Genomic DNA, 16242 nt, shown 5'->3' on the forward strand with positions numbered 1-16242 from the left:
ACTAAGAGTTGCCGATTCGTTAGGGTGCCAGTCGCAGGCGATCCCTGCTGCCTACTGCGACCCCGCAGGGATGAACATAACCCAGGACAAAGTCATAAGATGGAAAGACTTAGTGGACTATCAATTAAGAGACCCAGTAATCAGCATCATCCGACAAGCCGTTCAGCGAAAGAACCCCGCTCTATTGAAGGGTGCTCCCCGAGATCTGGTCGCGTTACTCATGCGTGAGGTGGACAAGTTCGAGATAGATAATTGTTTGCTCTATAGGGTAGTCCAATATCATAACCACCCTGATAGGCGACAACTAGTTCTACCCCAAAACTTGAGATATATGGTGTTGAAGTCTCTACACGACGAACACGGGCATCTCGGTGTAGAGAAGACTTTTGGACTAGTCCGAGACCGGTTTTTCTGGCCCAAGATGCGGGAAGCGGTGGAACAACACTGCCGCCGTTGTTCCCGGTGCGTTCAACGCAAGACGTTGCCTACCCGAGCAGCTCCCATGGCCCATCTTAAGAGTTCTGGTCCAATGGACCTGGTGTGTATGGACTTCCTGTGTATCGAACCGGATAGTCGAGGAATCGGTAATGTGCTGGTCATCACGGACCATTACACCCGCTATGCACAGGCCTTCCCCACAAAAGACCAGAAGGCTATCACGGTCGCGAAAGTTCTATGGGAAAAGTTCTTCGTTCATTACGGTCTTCCAAATCGATTTCACTCCGACCAAGGGCGAGATTTTGAGAGTACTCTGATCCGAGAATTACTTAAAATGCTGAACATCGCCAAATCCCGGACGACTCCGTACCACCCCGAAGGGGATGCTTTGCCTGAACGATTCAACAGGACCCTGTTGGACATGCTTGGAACTCTGAAGGGAATGCAGAAAGCAGAATGGAGTCGTCACGTAGAAACGTTGGTACACGCGTACAACTGTACTCGCCATGAGTCCACTGGGTTCTCACCGTACTTCCTCATGTTTGGGCGGGAGGCAAGACTCCCAGTAGATGTGCGTCTTCGAGTATCAACGGATGGGATACCCAATACCGCTCATTTCAAGTACGTGCAAAGGCTAAAGGACAGTCTGCAACAAGCTTACCAACAGGCTGAGAAGTCTACAGCCAAACTGAATGCTGGTAACAAGAGACGATATGACAATAAAGTCAAGTATCGAGAGTTACGTCCTGGGGATGCAGTGTTACTTCGTAATTTGGGAATTCCCGGAAAACATAAACTGGCGGACCGGTGGAGAGATGGCGTATACGAGGTAGAGTCACAGATGCCCGGCCTCCCGGTCTATCGCATCAAAGACACAGACGGCCGGGTAAAGGTTTGGCATCGTAATCACCTTCTCCCTATCCCCCAAGTGGGAGACGAAGAAGAAGAAATACAGGCCACACCGCTCAACGGTGAGTTCGATCTGTCAGAGGTGGGTCAAGAGACTGTAACTAATGAGACTCACTCTGAAACTCCGGAAGACCCTATGGAAGGACCCTCTCAAAGGGACCATCCCGCAGAAGGGGCATCTCCCGAAGGAGCTACGGGTAAAGGGCCCTGTAGGCCAATGCCTACTAAGGTGGCACCAACAGGCCAGTCTTTGGATCCACAGAGCCCAAGCTTTGTGCCTAACAGAGACTGTACAGAGACAATTCTCCCCTCAAGGGAAGAGGCCGAGCCTCAGGACTATGTGTACTACTCCCCTGAGGGAGTCGCAGAAGAGCAACTCCGTCGGAGCCAACGAATCCGGTACCCTCCCACTCGGGTCACCTACGATCAAATGGGGGCACCCCATTATGAGACTCAGCAGTGTTCTCGGAGTAAGATACAGTCTGTGATTGTGATGCTCAACGAATTATGAAATCTCGTTTAGAGTTACCTGTGTTAAGTTATACTGTATAGTTACTGCATTTTCATTATATAATTTCTGTACGGTTTGAGTTATTTATCCCAAGCGAGGTCGTTGGGGTTTTTCACCAGGGGGAGGATGTAGCCAGGTCCCCCCTCGCGCACTCACCCCCTCCTTCCCCGTTGCCGCGCGTGGTTGTAGTTGCGGCCGGTTGCTAGGGAAGCGGTCGGGCCGGTTGCCGGGGACGCGAGCGGGCCGGTTGCCGGGGACGCGATCGGGCCGGTTGCCGGGGACGCGATCGCGTCGGTAGGGTCCCGGCGGCTAGCGGAGCAGGGCGCCGCCATTGACAGTCAGCTCGCGCATGCGCAGGAGGCCAGCTAGCGCGAGAGGCCCCCAAACAGCTCGCGCACACGCAAGGCGGGAAGGACAGCCCCCAGGGTGCACAGGGGCAGGGACACGTGACGCTAGGGAGCCAATCGGAAGGCCAGGCTCCCCTGCTCCCAGAGAGATACTTTTCGCGGGGTTTTGCAGTCACGCAGGACTCAGGATCCGGACTAGATAGGGGTAAGAGGTGGATGCAGGGGTCAGTGACCCTCTGCATAGGCCAGCAGCCCCCAAGGTCCCAGTTAGGTCCTGAGTCACATAATAGCTTGTGGAGCTTAGGGACAGGCCCTAGATAGGGACACTGCCCCATTATTTGGTCAAGTAGTCAGGGACACAGTGTTGACGCCGTGCGGCCCTGCGAGGTGGGTTCTGGGCTCAGAACACCACCAAAGACCCTAAGACTAGGAGAGACATTGTTCGCGCTGGACTTTCAACCCACGCGGTGTGGAGGACAATGTCGGATCGTGCGGATTGATATCGCGGTACCCGTGGCTGGAGCCCGGGCAGGTAACCTGCAACTCACGTGCACCAACCAGGCCTATCACCAAACATAGTGGCTGCGCAGTCACACATACACATGCACAGTGGTATTTGACTTTGGGGGTGCAAGACATTTGGGTGGGGGTTACTGGACACGGGGTGGGATCACTCTGTGGGAGGTTAGCGTCCGCCGTGACGCCAGTGGTGGTAGCGTCCGCCGTGACGCCTAGTGCGATTAGCGTCCGCCGTGACGCCAGAGGTGGTAGCGTCCGCCGTGACGCCTAGTGTGATTAGCGTCCGCCGTGACGCCAGAGGTGGTAGCGTCCGCCGTGACGCCCAGTGTGGTTAGCGTCCGCCGTGGCGCATGAAGGTTGTGTTGCTGTATGTAGATGCGGTTTGTTATGCAGTAAAGCCAGTCCTGTTTTACACTTGTTCGCTTTGTGTGGTTGTTTCCTGTGAGGGCCTCCTCCCACTCCGTTGGGATCCCTCCCAGGTGGAGGCGTTGCACCTAGAGATGTATGAACCCCAGGTTCCCAGTGGCGGAAGCTCAGCCCTCCTGTGAGCCAACAGGTAAAGCACCACACCTGAGTAACCTTGCATGTTCCTACACCTCCACAGTATTATCTGCGAGTGGGTGGGGGAGAACCCGTTACACTTGAGTAATATTTTAACGAGAGTATTGCCCTTTTCCAGTTATGATCCTAAGCAGCCTTGTGCCAATGATATGATTGGCTCGTCAGCACCCTTCTGTTGGGGCCATTTTTTTCTTCTTTGGATGGACGAAGTGCAGGAAGGTAATAACTCCCATTGGGGGAAACAAAAAAAGGTCTTATCGGGAGACCACTCAGTCCAATCCAAAACATATTCTACGCAAAAAGAAACCCCCCCACATTATCAATAGGATTTTTTCGTATCATGGTTGCATTAAATGAACAGTGCTAATACATTCAATTTACAGACATTTCATTGTCAGTTAGAGATAATGTATGATTATGGGCTTATGTAACAGTTACAGACAAGGTTAACATTGTGTTAGAAGAGGTAGGATAGGCACAACACAATGTGTTGTGTTAGAAGACTTAACCCAACCCCGTAATTGAGCAGCGTATGGCAGAAGATGGCTGGCACCCTTTGGCTGCCCTTCAGCTGCCGCCACAGGCTGTCCGCCTTTGGGGCGACAGAGATGTAGACTAGTGCAGATTTTTACACTCTTTTAGCAGTAGGAAGACTTTGATAAATTACCCCCTTAGCGTTTGGATATGAACAGAAATTTTAACATACAAGAAAAAAAACATTGACTGGCGGGGTTGTGATCTGGGAAACATCCTAATTCCAAATATAAAGGGGAAAAAATTACCCAAGGTGATGCAGTTATCAAATGGAAGTTGATCCTTCCCATGTTTTCTAGTTACATTCTGAATACCAAAGTACCCTCCTTACCTGTTCCGATGATAGCTACTGTACTCCTGTCTGCAGCACAGCGGCTGCTCATGCTTTTAACCCTTTTGACGCTCTCCAGTGCCTGAAATAAAAGACAGTGGTGGGGCTGTTACCTGGTTCAATGGACTAATACAATTTCAAGTCCTCCATGCTTTTCTGTCCCACCCCCCACCCTCCTCTACCCCCAGGCTTGGGAAGGAGGTATGAGAGTTGAGCATACCTTTTTACTGGCGACAATACACACTTTGCCATTCTGCACAGTCACCTGTAAGCAGAAAAGAAGAGATGCTGGTAAAACAAATAAAAGCCATGCTGTTCATTGTGAAGGGTTAGTGCCGCATACTGCTTATCCTCTGTAGCCAAAGGGACGTCATCGCATTGCAATGATGGCCCCTCTGACACCCGAGGGGTTAAAGGTGCAATCCCTTTCAGTTTGTGAAAAATAAAATGTGTAAACTGAACAATTTAACTGGCTTCATTGAACAAATGTAATAGAGTTTAAGGTGCCAATTATATAAGCCTTCATAAAAATAATCGCTGGGCCGTTTATGCCAACAGTTGTTTGAGTGTTGCTATCACGGTATTCAGAAAGACTTGATTACCTGTGTTAGCAAAATTCCCAAAATGGCCGTGTAGCCGGCGACGTGACGATCGCCTCTCTCAGAAGAGCTTATCCAACGATTTGTTCCAGCTGTAGAGAGAGCCGCCATTCCCTGCGCAAATCTCGCCAGCAATCGCAAGATTTGTATCTCGGAAGCAGGAGGACCCCAGACCTCAAATCAACGCGGTTCTGCTCCAGAGATCCCTGCTTTTCTACACTAGTATTCAAATTTATATTAAAACAGCTTCATTACCTTAGCGACTAGCCGCTAAGGCATTGAAGGGGTTAAACCTCAATAGCCAGTTTCTTGGGGCTGAGGGGGTGGATGAAGGGGGTAGTTGTCCCAAGGTGGGTGCTTAGGCCTGCCTGGAAGGTTGTGGGACGAGTTAACTCCTTCACTACCATAGCGGTGGGAACTGCAATGGTAATGAATGGGTTAACCAGTCCCGCTACCTCCAGAAGTCCTAAACACCCACCCTTGGGGCTACTACCCCCTTAACCCAATCCCCTTATCCCAAAGAAACAAAAATAAACACAACAACCCTACTACCCACCTCCTCTACCCCCAACAACCCCCACATACATTACATTAATGGGCAAAATAACTATTATCCAGATATGGATAATTTTATTTATTTATTTATTTATAAAATGTTTTACCAGGAAGTAATACAGTGAGAGTTACCTCTCGTTTTCAAGTATGTCCTGGGCATAGTTAATATGACAAATAATACATGGTTACAAATACAGTTACATAAATGAACAGGGTATACATTATATACAATACATTGCATGCACAGTTAGGGAAGATGTATATTATAGGCCTATGTAACAGTTACAGACCAGATTAAAATGTTAGACAGCTTTAGTTTTGAAAGAACTTAAGCTGGTGGTGGATATGAGAATCTCCGGTAGGTTGTTCCAGTTTTGGGGTGCACGGTAAGAGAAGGAGGAGCGGCCGGATTCTTTGTTGAGCCTTGGGACCATGAACAGTCTTTTGGAGTCAGATCTCAGATGATAAGTGCTGTATGTGGTAGGGGTGAGGAGCTTGTTCAGATAGGTGGGTAGCTTGCCCAGAAAGTATTTGATGGCAAGACAGGAAAGGTGAACTTTGTGCCTAGACTCGAGTGATGACCAATCTAGTTCTTTGAGCATTTCGCAGTGATGTGTGTTGTAGTTGCATTGGAGAACGAAACGGCAAATTGAATTGTAGAGGGTGTCAAGTTTGCCAAGGTGGGTTTGGGGTGCCGAGCCATATACTATGTCTCCATAGTCGATAATTGGCATTAGCATCTGCTGTGCAATACTTGAAAATGAGAGGTAACTCTCAATGTATTACTTCCTGGTAAAATATTTTATAAATAAATAAATACGCTTTCTGACCAGCAGGCTTAGGGAGGATTTGTTCCTGTAAAATACACCTAGTTTGGCATAGGTCAGGCCTGCACAACTTGTCAAGTGAGAAGGTCCGAACTGCTCCAAGGAATACAGATTCGGGCTGCACGGGTAAAATCATCATCATCATCATCATCATCATCATCATTTCTCCCCCAGCACCTCATCATCATCCTCATATCTCCAGCACCCCTCAATCTCTCCCAGCACCCCTCATCATCCTCATATCTGCCCCAGCAACCCTCATCCTGATATATATCTCCCCAGCACCCCTCATCAACCTCCTCATATCTCCCCCAGCACCCCTCATCCTCATATCCCCCCCAGCACCCCTCATCATCTTCATATATCTCCCCCTGCACCCCTCATCATCAACGTTTGTGACTCCCCATCTCTCACAACCCCATCTCTCCCCCTCACCCATACACAATACTCACCCTCCACATCACCCACAATACTCACCCTCCACATCACACACAATACTCACCCTCCACATCACACACAATACTCACCCTCCACATCACACACAATACTCACCCTCCACATCACACACAATACCCCCCGCAGACCACACGCATTCCACCCCCCCTGCACCTCACATCACTCCCCTGCACCTCACATCACTCCCCTGCACCTCACATCACTCCTCCTGCACCTCACATCACCCCCCCTGCACATCACCCCCCCCCTGCACATCACCCCCCCTGCACATCACCACCCCCTGCACCTCCCCTCACCCCCTGCACATCATCCTCCCTGCACATCACCCCCCTGCACCTCCCCTCACCCCCCTGCACCTCACATATCCCCCTGCACCTCACATATTCCCCTGCACCTCCTCACCTCACATTACCCCCTGCATCTCCCCTCACCCCCCTGCACCTCAGATTATGGCAGAGAGCAGGCAGGACTGCGCGCACTCGCAAGCTGCGGGCACCAGAAGTGCCGCACTGCTAGAGCGTGCAGTCTTGAGAGCGGGCTGTGCTGGGCTCGGCTCCGGCTCGGCGGCGGGGGAGAGAGCGGACTCGGGGGAGGGAGAGCGGACCCGGGGGAGGGAGAGCAGACTCGGTTGAGGGAGGAGGGGGAAACCGCCGCCACGGGCCGCACAGTGAGTGCCAGCGGGCCGCATGTTGTGCAGGCCTGGCATAGGCTTTGGATGTCAGGGTATCAATGTGCATTCCGAATGTTAAGTGGGAGTCAAACCATAAGCCCAGGTATTTAAAACTAGTGACAGGGGTTAGGGTGGTGTTAGCGTTGGTTCTAATCAGGAGCTCAGTCACTGGAAGCTTTACAAATTTAGTCTTGGTCCCAAATACCATTGTTACAGTCTTGTCAGTGTTTAAAAACAGTTTGTTTTGGGAAATCCAGTTTTCGAGTCTCAAAAAGTCAGACTGAAGTATGTGTTGAAGGTCAGGGAGGCTATGGCTGTGTGCATATAGGATTGTGTCATCTGCATACATGTGTATTGAGGCGTCCTTACAAGCTGTGGGAAGATCATTGATGAACACTGAGAAGAGTAGGGGCCCCAGAACAGAGCCTTGTGGGACACCACAGGTGATATCCAGGGGTTTGGATTTAGAGCCTGAGATGGACATATGTTGGGATCTACCTGATAGGTAGGACTGAAACCAGTTTAAAGCATGTTTCCCTATTCCAAAGCTCTGGAGTTTGTTAAGCAGGATAGCATGATCAACAGTATGAAAAGCCTTTGCAAAATCTAGGAATACTGCACCAGTGAGTTGTCCCCGTTCCATTCCACACTGGATTTCATTGCAAACCTTTAGCAGGGTAGTTACGGTAGAGTGTTTGGGGCGAAAGCCAGATTGGAATTGGCTAGGGAAATTTGTCTTATAGTAATCGCTTAATTGGGTGTGGACACATTTTTCCATGACTTTGGATAGGATTGGGAGAAGGGAGATTGGCCTGTAGTTTGAGACAGTGTTTTTGTCCCCACTTTTGAAGATTGAGACAACTCTGGCAGTTTTCCAGGTCTTAGGGATATGGCCTGCAGACAGGACAGAGTTGACTATGGAAGCAATTGGTTTGGCAATTGCTGGGGCACCGAGTCTTAGGAACCTAGATTGTAGTAGGTCAGGTCCACATTGGCTGCTTAGTTTTAATTTGAGGAGCGCTTGTGTAATCTCTTCGGATACTGGGCCAAATTTAAAATTGTGGGCAGTGTTGGGAGGGGGTGGGGCTATATGGGTACTCCCAGGATGAGATTCAGGTTTGTGGTTTGGGTTGCGTTTCGCTAATAAGTTAGTAGCACACCCCACAAAGTAATCATTGAATGCATTTGCAATGTCAGTGGGTTTATCAGAGTAATATCCCCTTAGTGATATTACTTGGCTGTAGATGGTTAGAAGGCTGGAATATGTTGTTGATAACCTTCCAGAAGTTAGCTGGGTTTGATGTATTCTGGAGGAGATTGTCAGAGTAATATTGTGCTTTTGCATGCATTGTTTGCCTTGTGCACATGTTCCGCAGGCATCTGTAGTGATTGCTAAATTGACCCATTATAAAATCAAACATTTGTCAGCCAGCATTAATAAAGCAAATAAAACTTTCTAATTACCTCTGCCATCATGAAGGGCGTCCTCGTCAGCATAATGCAGGTCCATGTCCTCCGTTACCAGCAAGAGTTCATGAAGAAATACAATCTAATGGCCCCTAAACCCTTAATCACCGTAGCGATTAATAACCGTTATAGTAATTAAGGGGTTAACCCACCCTCCTTCGCTACCCACCCAAGGGCCACTACACCCACCCTCTACCCATTGATTGGCACAGTGGTATATCATACCCAGTGTTCGACAAACCTATACATTTGCTCGCCCCGGGCGAGTGGATTTAACATCGTGGCGAGCTCCTATTGGCCCAAGCAGCACACATTTGGTACTAGGTGGCGAGTAGATTTTTTTGTGTGGCGAGTAGATTTTTTGGTGGTTTGTTGACCACTGATCATACCCATATAATATGGACATGATAAGCCACTATAGCACTCAATGGTCAACCTAATACAAATCATTAAGTCCAAAAATACACAAGAATTAAATAAATACACAAGCACCTAACACCCCAACAATAAAAGTACTAAATAGCCTAATAGTACACATCAGTAAAATGTATCTATCACCAAAATAATTAAAATTATGTTATTCCAAAACATAACAATACAATTAAATAAACACCCATCCAAGCAAACTATTCAAGAAATAAAACCATAGCCAACCAATCAAATAAATAAATAAAAGCACTAGCCAACAAAACAATTAATTAATTTAAAATGCTAACCAATCCTAAAATGTACTAAAAACAAACCATCCAAATTCAAAACAATTTTTTCAAAACAATAAACAGAAATAGAAAAAATACCAATCAATACAAAACAAGCATTTGCCAAAAAAAAGCATTGCCTAGCAGTGTATTTATCTGTACCCTAAAGGGGCACAGATTAATACATTGGCAGTCAATGGGCAATGAAAAACATCCAAATAAATAAATACAATAATAAAACCTGAAAAAAAGTCACATTTTAGGGTCAGATGATACAGCTCCAATCCGATTGGACGCTGTACCATGTGCCCGTCTCTCTTTTTTTTTTAAGGATGTGACGTCATCTCCAAGAGAGGTACGTCACATCCTTAAAACCACATGTCTCATATCACATGGAATTAGAGCCAATGGGATTGAAGACCATCCCATTGGTTCCTATACCATGTGATATGTTAAATTAGTTAAAAAGGATGACATCACTTTAAGATATGATGTCACATTCTTTAAACTAATTTGTTTAATTTATTGTTTTGTTGGCTAGTGCTTTTATTTATTTAATTGATCTGTTGGCTAGTGCTTTTATTTATTTAATTGGTTGGAGAGGTGTTTATTTAATTTTATACTTATGTTTTGGAATAACATCATTGTTATTCTTTTGCTGTTTTGGTGATAGATAAATGTTATTCGTGTGTACTATTAGGCTTTTTAATTATTTTATTGTTGGGGTGTTTAGGTGCTTGTGTATTTCTTTTATTATTGGCCTTAATGGTTTTTATTAGGTTGACCATTGAGTTCTATAGTGGCTTATCATGCCCATATTATATGGGTATGATATACCACTGTGCCACTGTGGGTGGTTAGGCCTCCCGGGTGGGTAGCAGGGGACAGGGGTTAACCCGTTAATTACTATAGCAGTTATTAATCGCTATGGTGATTAAGGAGTTAGGGGCCATTAGATTGTATTTTTTCATGTACTCTTGCTGCCCACGGAGGGCATGGCTTGCTTCCCACGGAGGGCATGGACCTGCAGTATGCTGATGAGGACGCCCTTCATGATGGCAGGGGTAAGTAGAACGTTTTATTTACTTTATTTATGCTGGATGGCTAATGTTTGATTTCGAATGAGCAAATGAGCTATTATCCATATCTGGAAGCAGAGTGCCAACAGTGAGGAACCCTCAACCAACCATCCCAGTGAAGCGGAGCCGGAACCAGTGAGTGTCGATCCCTTGACCAGCCCTGAGGATGCCCTGAAAAATGCCAGGCGTGTCTGTGATATACTCCGTGAACAATTGAAACAAAAGAAAGATGATTACGCGGAGCTACTGAAAGATAATGCTAAGTTACAGAAGACGGTGCTCGCAATGTACTCTGCAGCCAGGACAGAATTGGACGATCTCAAGACTGAGCTAGATACTGCAAATGCTACTATTTCCGCCATGGATGAAAAGCAGAGCCAATCTGATAAAATGATGGCTACGCCAAAGCGGAAGTATAAGGAGGCACTGAAGCAGATGACAGTCTTCCAGCAAGAGGTTCACACTATTCGCATAGAGCTGAATGCCTCACAACAGGAGGTCAACAGTGTCCAGACAGAGGTGGACGTATCTCAGAAAGAGGTTCAGACACTCCGCAGAGCACTGGATGCCTCACATCATGAGACCAACAGCTGCCGCACAGACCTGGAAGTTTCCAGAAAGGAACTACACAGTCTCACTGAGGAGCTGAACATTTCTAAAGAAACGATTGTCAATCTTAATACAGATCTCCAAGTCTCCCAGAAGGAGCTTCAGACCCTCAACCTAGAGAAGGAAGTCTCACGCCAGGAGACTGTCATTCTCAAAGCAGATGTGCGTAAATGGAAGGAGGACTGCAAGGAGGCCCTGAATAGTACAGAGACTGAAAAAGGAGAACATTTAAGATTACAAAGAAAAAACTTAAAACTCAAAGAAGAAAATTTTAATTTGACAAACGACGTCAAGGAAAAAAATGAAAAGCTGCACGAGCTTAAAGAAATAAATAGACTTTTGGAAGGTGAGAAGTTTGAAGCAGAGTACCGACTGCAGAACCAACTGCAAGGTCTGCGTACGCACCTCGAGAAGGCCGAGGAGAAGCAGCGAACTCTGCAGGAAGACAATCTGCAGGCTGTTAAAGAAATTCAAGTGCTGCAGGAATGACTGATTACCCAGTATGTCCCCGCAAAGCAGCATGAGAAACTGAAGGCTACCCTGAGCGTCACCAAAGCAACGCTAAATGCCAAGCTTAGAACCCAGGTGACGCGGCACAAAAGGGAGCACAAGAAGGTCCAGAAACTGAAACAAGTAACTGTGGCCCAAGCAAAGAAGTTCATAGTGCTTCACAATGCAATAAAAATGTGGAAGCAAGCTCAGAGAAAGCAAAGCATGCAGATAAATTCCCTGAGAAGAGACTCGCAAGCCGCACTCAAAAAACAGGGATCTCTCGCGGATGAGATGACAGTTCTACAAGGACAAGTATTGACCCTGACTAAGCGTCAGTATCCCACAGCCACAAAAACCCATGAAGACAAGGGTACAGTGAGAGCTGGGAATACTGCTCGTCTGAAAGACAAGGTTGCAAAATGTGAACCACCTAAACAAGCACTAGCAAAACCTTCAGCCACCCAATAGGCAATAAAAGAAGGTACACGTGCTGAATCAAAACCAGAGGAATCCTTAGCTGATGAAGCTGAAAAGATGGGACATTCTCTGGAAGTGGGGGTGGAATTACAACTTAATCCCAAAGAGGCTGAACTAGCAACCCCATTGAGTGGGAAAAGGGCAGAGAGATAGCTTCAAGAGCAGAAAACTCAAAGGGCTGTTTTTAAATGCTCTGCAAATACTGCCATACAGTCTGCCTACAATAAGACGAGCACCCGACGCGAGGGAAATCTCATGACCGCACACATAGCAAAAAGACTATACTTAGAAAAAGTCCTCCTCGAGCGACTGAGTGCTGATTTCAAGCACCTTCGGGAGGAGACGCGAATAAACTGGAGAAAGGGCTCCAATCCCAGCGGGACTGAGGGTTCTCTTCCTCCATCCACTCTCATTCAAGTCACTGAGATATCTAGAATGAGAGTGGAAGGATGGGCTTTGGCCGTGGCAAGACCGAGCTTCCCACAAACAGGGGAGGTATATAACAGGGGAGTTATCCCTGTTCAGGTAATGTGCCTCTAATCCAGCAGTGTGGTGGTTAACTGCTGGTAGTCAATTAACAAACACCACCTGCCTGATTAGATTGCTTAGAAAAGCCTGTCTTTTGAGACAGAAAGTGAGACTCCTTGGCTCACACCTGAGCTGAACTTGGAGACAAAGCAGAGATTGTCCCTTACTCTCACAACTTGTGAGACTGACATGGGGACAGACGTCTTGAGTCTACTGTACCAGAAGAGGCTGCTTGCAAGACACAGAGGAAACTTCTAAACCTGAATGCTGACAAATCCTGAAGAAAAGGTAGCAACCAGGAACAGAGAAGATTTTCCCTCCAAACCACAAGGAACAGATAAGACTTTCATTTATAAGACTTTTTTATATCTGTTCATTTCATGCTATATGTTTGGGGCTGGGAGGCATGCTTATATAAAGGGAGTGGTGGATTGCATAGTATTTCACTAGAAATACTCCCAAGGGAAGAGAAGCTTTGTTTACCCCTTGTTTGGATGGTTTCCTGATGTTAAGGAAACAGGCGCAATAAAAGCCTTATTTAATTTCACTATAACCAGACTCCCTTGCATACCTCTGTGAGCGTCCGCCTACATGGTTCCTTACAATGCATCTGATATCAAGCCCGCTATTAGAGAGGGTTGGGGTTCCTTACAATGCATCTGATCTCAGGCGCGCAATTAGAGAGGGTTGGGGTTCCTTACAATGCATCTGATCTCAGATGCGCTATTAGAGAGGGTTGGGGTTCCTTACAATGCATCTGATCTCAGACACACTTTTAGAGAGGGTTGGGGGTTCCTTACAATGCATCTGATCACAGGCGCGCTATTAGAAAGGGTTGGGGGTTCCTTACAATGCATCTGATCTCAGACGTGCTATTAGAAACGGTTGGGGGTTCCTTACAATGCGTCTGATCTCAGACACGCTACTAGAGAGGGTTGGGGTTCCTTACAATGTATCTGATCTCAGACGCGCTATTAGAGAGGGCTGGGGTTCCTTACAATGCATCTGATCTCAGACACGCTAGTAAAGAGTTGGGGTTCCTTACAATACATCTGATCTCAGACGCGCTATTAGAGAGGGTTGGGGTTCCTTACAATACATCTGATCTCAGACGCGCTATTAGAGAGGGTTGGGGTTCTGCAGAATTTAACAATATAATTATAGTGTTCCTTAACCAAAAAATCTTTTGAAAACAACTGCCTTAGTCATACAAAGGATGAAAATAAAAAGACGCATATCCATGAAGTAAGCTTTGGTAAATTCTGCCTGGGTGAAATCAGTGTACATACATTCATGTTGATTCATTAGAAAGGAAAACAAAAACCCTATTGCAATACTTGCCAATTAATCTCACAAGGGACAAAATAATCCTTCGTTAATCAGGTAAACAGAAATCAGATCTCTCCCTACATCTGCCTATGTTTTAACCTTCAGGGCCATATTCACGAAGCAGTGCTATTCCATATGAAACCTTCTGGTGGCAGACCCTTTACAGCCCCACTTAGTAGATATAGGCCTCAATCTATTCTTAAACATATTTACTGTATCTGCCATCACAGTCTCCTAGAGCAGTAGGCGGGCATTCACTCCACACTTACTGCAAAGTGCCCAATCCTTTGCCACTGGTGCAATTTACTTTTCTGTAATCTCAGTCCCACTTATATTTATTAACATTTATTAACAGTTTCATTTAAGATATATTTAGTATTTGAAACTTAGTGGGGCTCTCTCTCTCTCGCTTTGGCACGGAAACCTGTCCATCACTGGTATAAACATGGACAAAACTTTGTGATAGGATTTTTGTAAGTATTCCAGTTCAGTTACATTATTATATTGTAATTAGGTTTAAATCCGGAATATGAAAATAAACGCCACGCACATGATATTCTTCTGATTTGCAACGAATCTTCCGTAATACAGACTATGTCGCATACTTGAATTATTCTAATAGTAAATTAATCTTCTCTGTAGATTCACTGTTACATTAGGATAGGATTAAAAGTTATAATGGGTCACAGCTGTCTTGAGATGTCTGGGGAAGGGTCCTGCGGGTGACATTTGAGTTACAATCGGCAGACAGTTGCTATTGATAACTGATGATACGCTGAGCTAATCATTTATGTAATATAAATGTATTCCCTTGCATGGAGGATGGACAGTCCCTTATCAGATATCAGTTTTAAGCTATAGGACACATGTAGATACCTTATTTGGTCATAGTATTGGAAGAAGGAAGAGCTGACTAAGGGATATTCTCTGGATAAATACTGATAGGTTTAGCTAGTTGGAAGAGTAGGATTACACAAGAAAGAGAGAGACAAGGTTAACACCGGGAGAGAAGATATACCACCAAGATCAGACAGAGAGTTAACACCAGGAAAATAATAATTATGCAACCATCTTTGAAGATATAACTTATTTGACATCACCGCCATTTTTGTAGTATTTTTGTATGTGAGTATTTATCTACTGTCCACATTTGGGGGTACCGGGATCCTTTAAAATTGCATTTTCAAAGAGTAAGTAATATGTGATGTAGGAAATATGACAATTTATTTATCAGTCACCATTTCTGACACTGTCACTCACTGTCCTCCCTATGCCCCTTTCTGTATCTCCCAGCACCTATCTCACTCTTGTGACGCCGAGTCCTTCTTGTAAGTCCCACCTGGTTGGGAATCACTGGATTAAAGGAATAATTGTTACGGGCTCTGGGCTGCCGTTGAGGCAATAATAGATTTTAGTTACCTTGAAGCAGGGCAGGCTGTCCAACCCTGGGTATTCTTCGATGTCCCCTGTCTTAATATTGAAGCAGGCACCATGCCAAGGGCAGCGCACCCTCTCGCCTGCCAGGACTCCTGCAATACAGAACGTTAGAATGGAACACCAGGGGAAAGTCATCTTCTACAGTAAGTGCAACGTTAGGATCGCCAATGTGCGACATATCTTAGGGGTCAGAGCATCCAGACTAAAGACAGTGCTTGTGCAGTTAAAGAAATCCCACAAGTGTGTTAATGAAATAATTATTTTCCTCTGTTTTCAGTTAGGATGGAAACTGTACAGGTTGGAGCAGGGGATACTTGATCTATTTTCAGTCTTGTTTGCTTTACACAAGCAATACATTAATCAGATGTACGTCATCTGTGTCATATTTGAAGGGCAATTAGGAAGGATAGACTTAGATTGTATGATCTCCTGGGCAGGGATTTCATTTCCTATTGTCTGATTTTATTTGTTGCACTTATGGTACTATAATTCCCTGTATTGTCTCTTTTGTAAAGCACAAAGTACAGCTGTGGGCGCTATATAAATAAAGAATACATACAACTATAAGGCAAACAGTACGACAGCAAATGCCACCCTGAGTTTCAGATGTAGAGTTATTTATGAAGGTGTCCTAGGTGCAAAACATAAGAACAGTTTCTAAAAAAAAAGAAAACAATCCAATTAAAAAATCATAGGACTTTTTGTAGCGGGTAATATACTAACTGACATATTATGCCTGTTTTACAGCAGGGCGACTTTGACAAAATAGCCCCCTAATGTAGCAAGGTCTTTTTGCAAGTTGTCGGATGTGTCATCTTGCCATTAGGAAAGGGGCAATAGGAGGAGTTAGGGAGGTGATATGTTGCATC

The 16242-nt window shown here is 45.8% G+C and overlaps 1 protein-coding gene across 6 annotated transcripts in view; it reads right to left on the bottom strand.

The window, feature by feature from the left end:
- Positions 1-16242, bottom strand: part of LOC142489105 (apoptosis-inducing factor 3-like) — a 126285-nt gene that overhangs the window by 74254 nt on the left and 35789 nt on the right. For 5 of the 6 annotated variants that reach the window (XM_075589311.1, XM_075589313.1, XM_075589310.1 and 2 more), the window contains 3 exons: positions 15356-15465; positions 4371-4415; positions 4151-4232 (listed from right to left, as the gene is read on the bottom strand). In XM_075589311.1, the coding sequence (XP_075445426.1) occupies positions 4151-4232; positions 4371-4415; positions 15356-15465 (237 nt within the window). The remainder of the gene's footprint in view (positions 1-4150; positions 4233-4370; positions 4416-15355; positions 15466-16242) is intronic. The other variant, XM_075589315.1, reaches the window with a different exon arrangement.

This window comes from Ascaphus truei, chromosome 3, assembly GCF_040206685.1.
Source record: "Ascaphus truei isolate aAscTru1 chromosome 3, aAscTru1.hap1, whole genome shotgun sequence".
Lineage (NCBI taxonomy): Eukaryota > Metazoa > Chordata > Amphibia > Anura > Ascaphidae > Ascaphus > Ascaphus truei.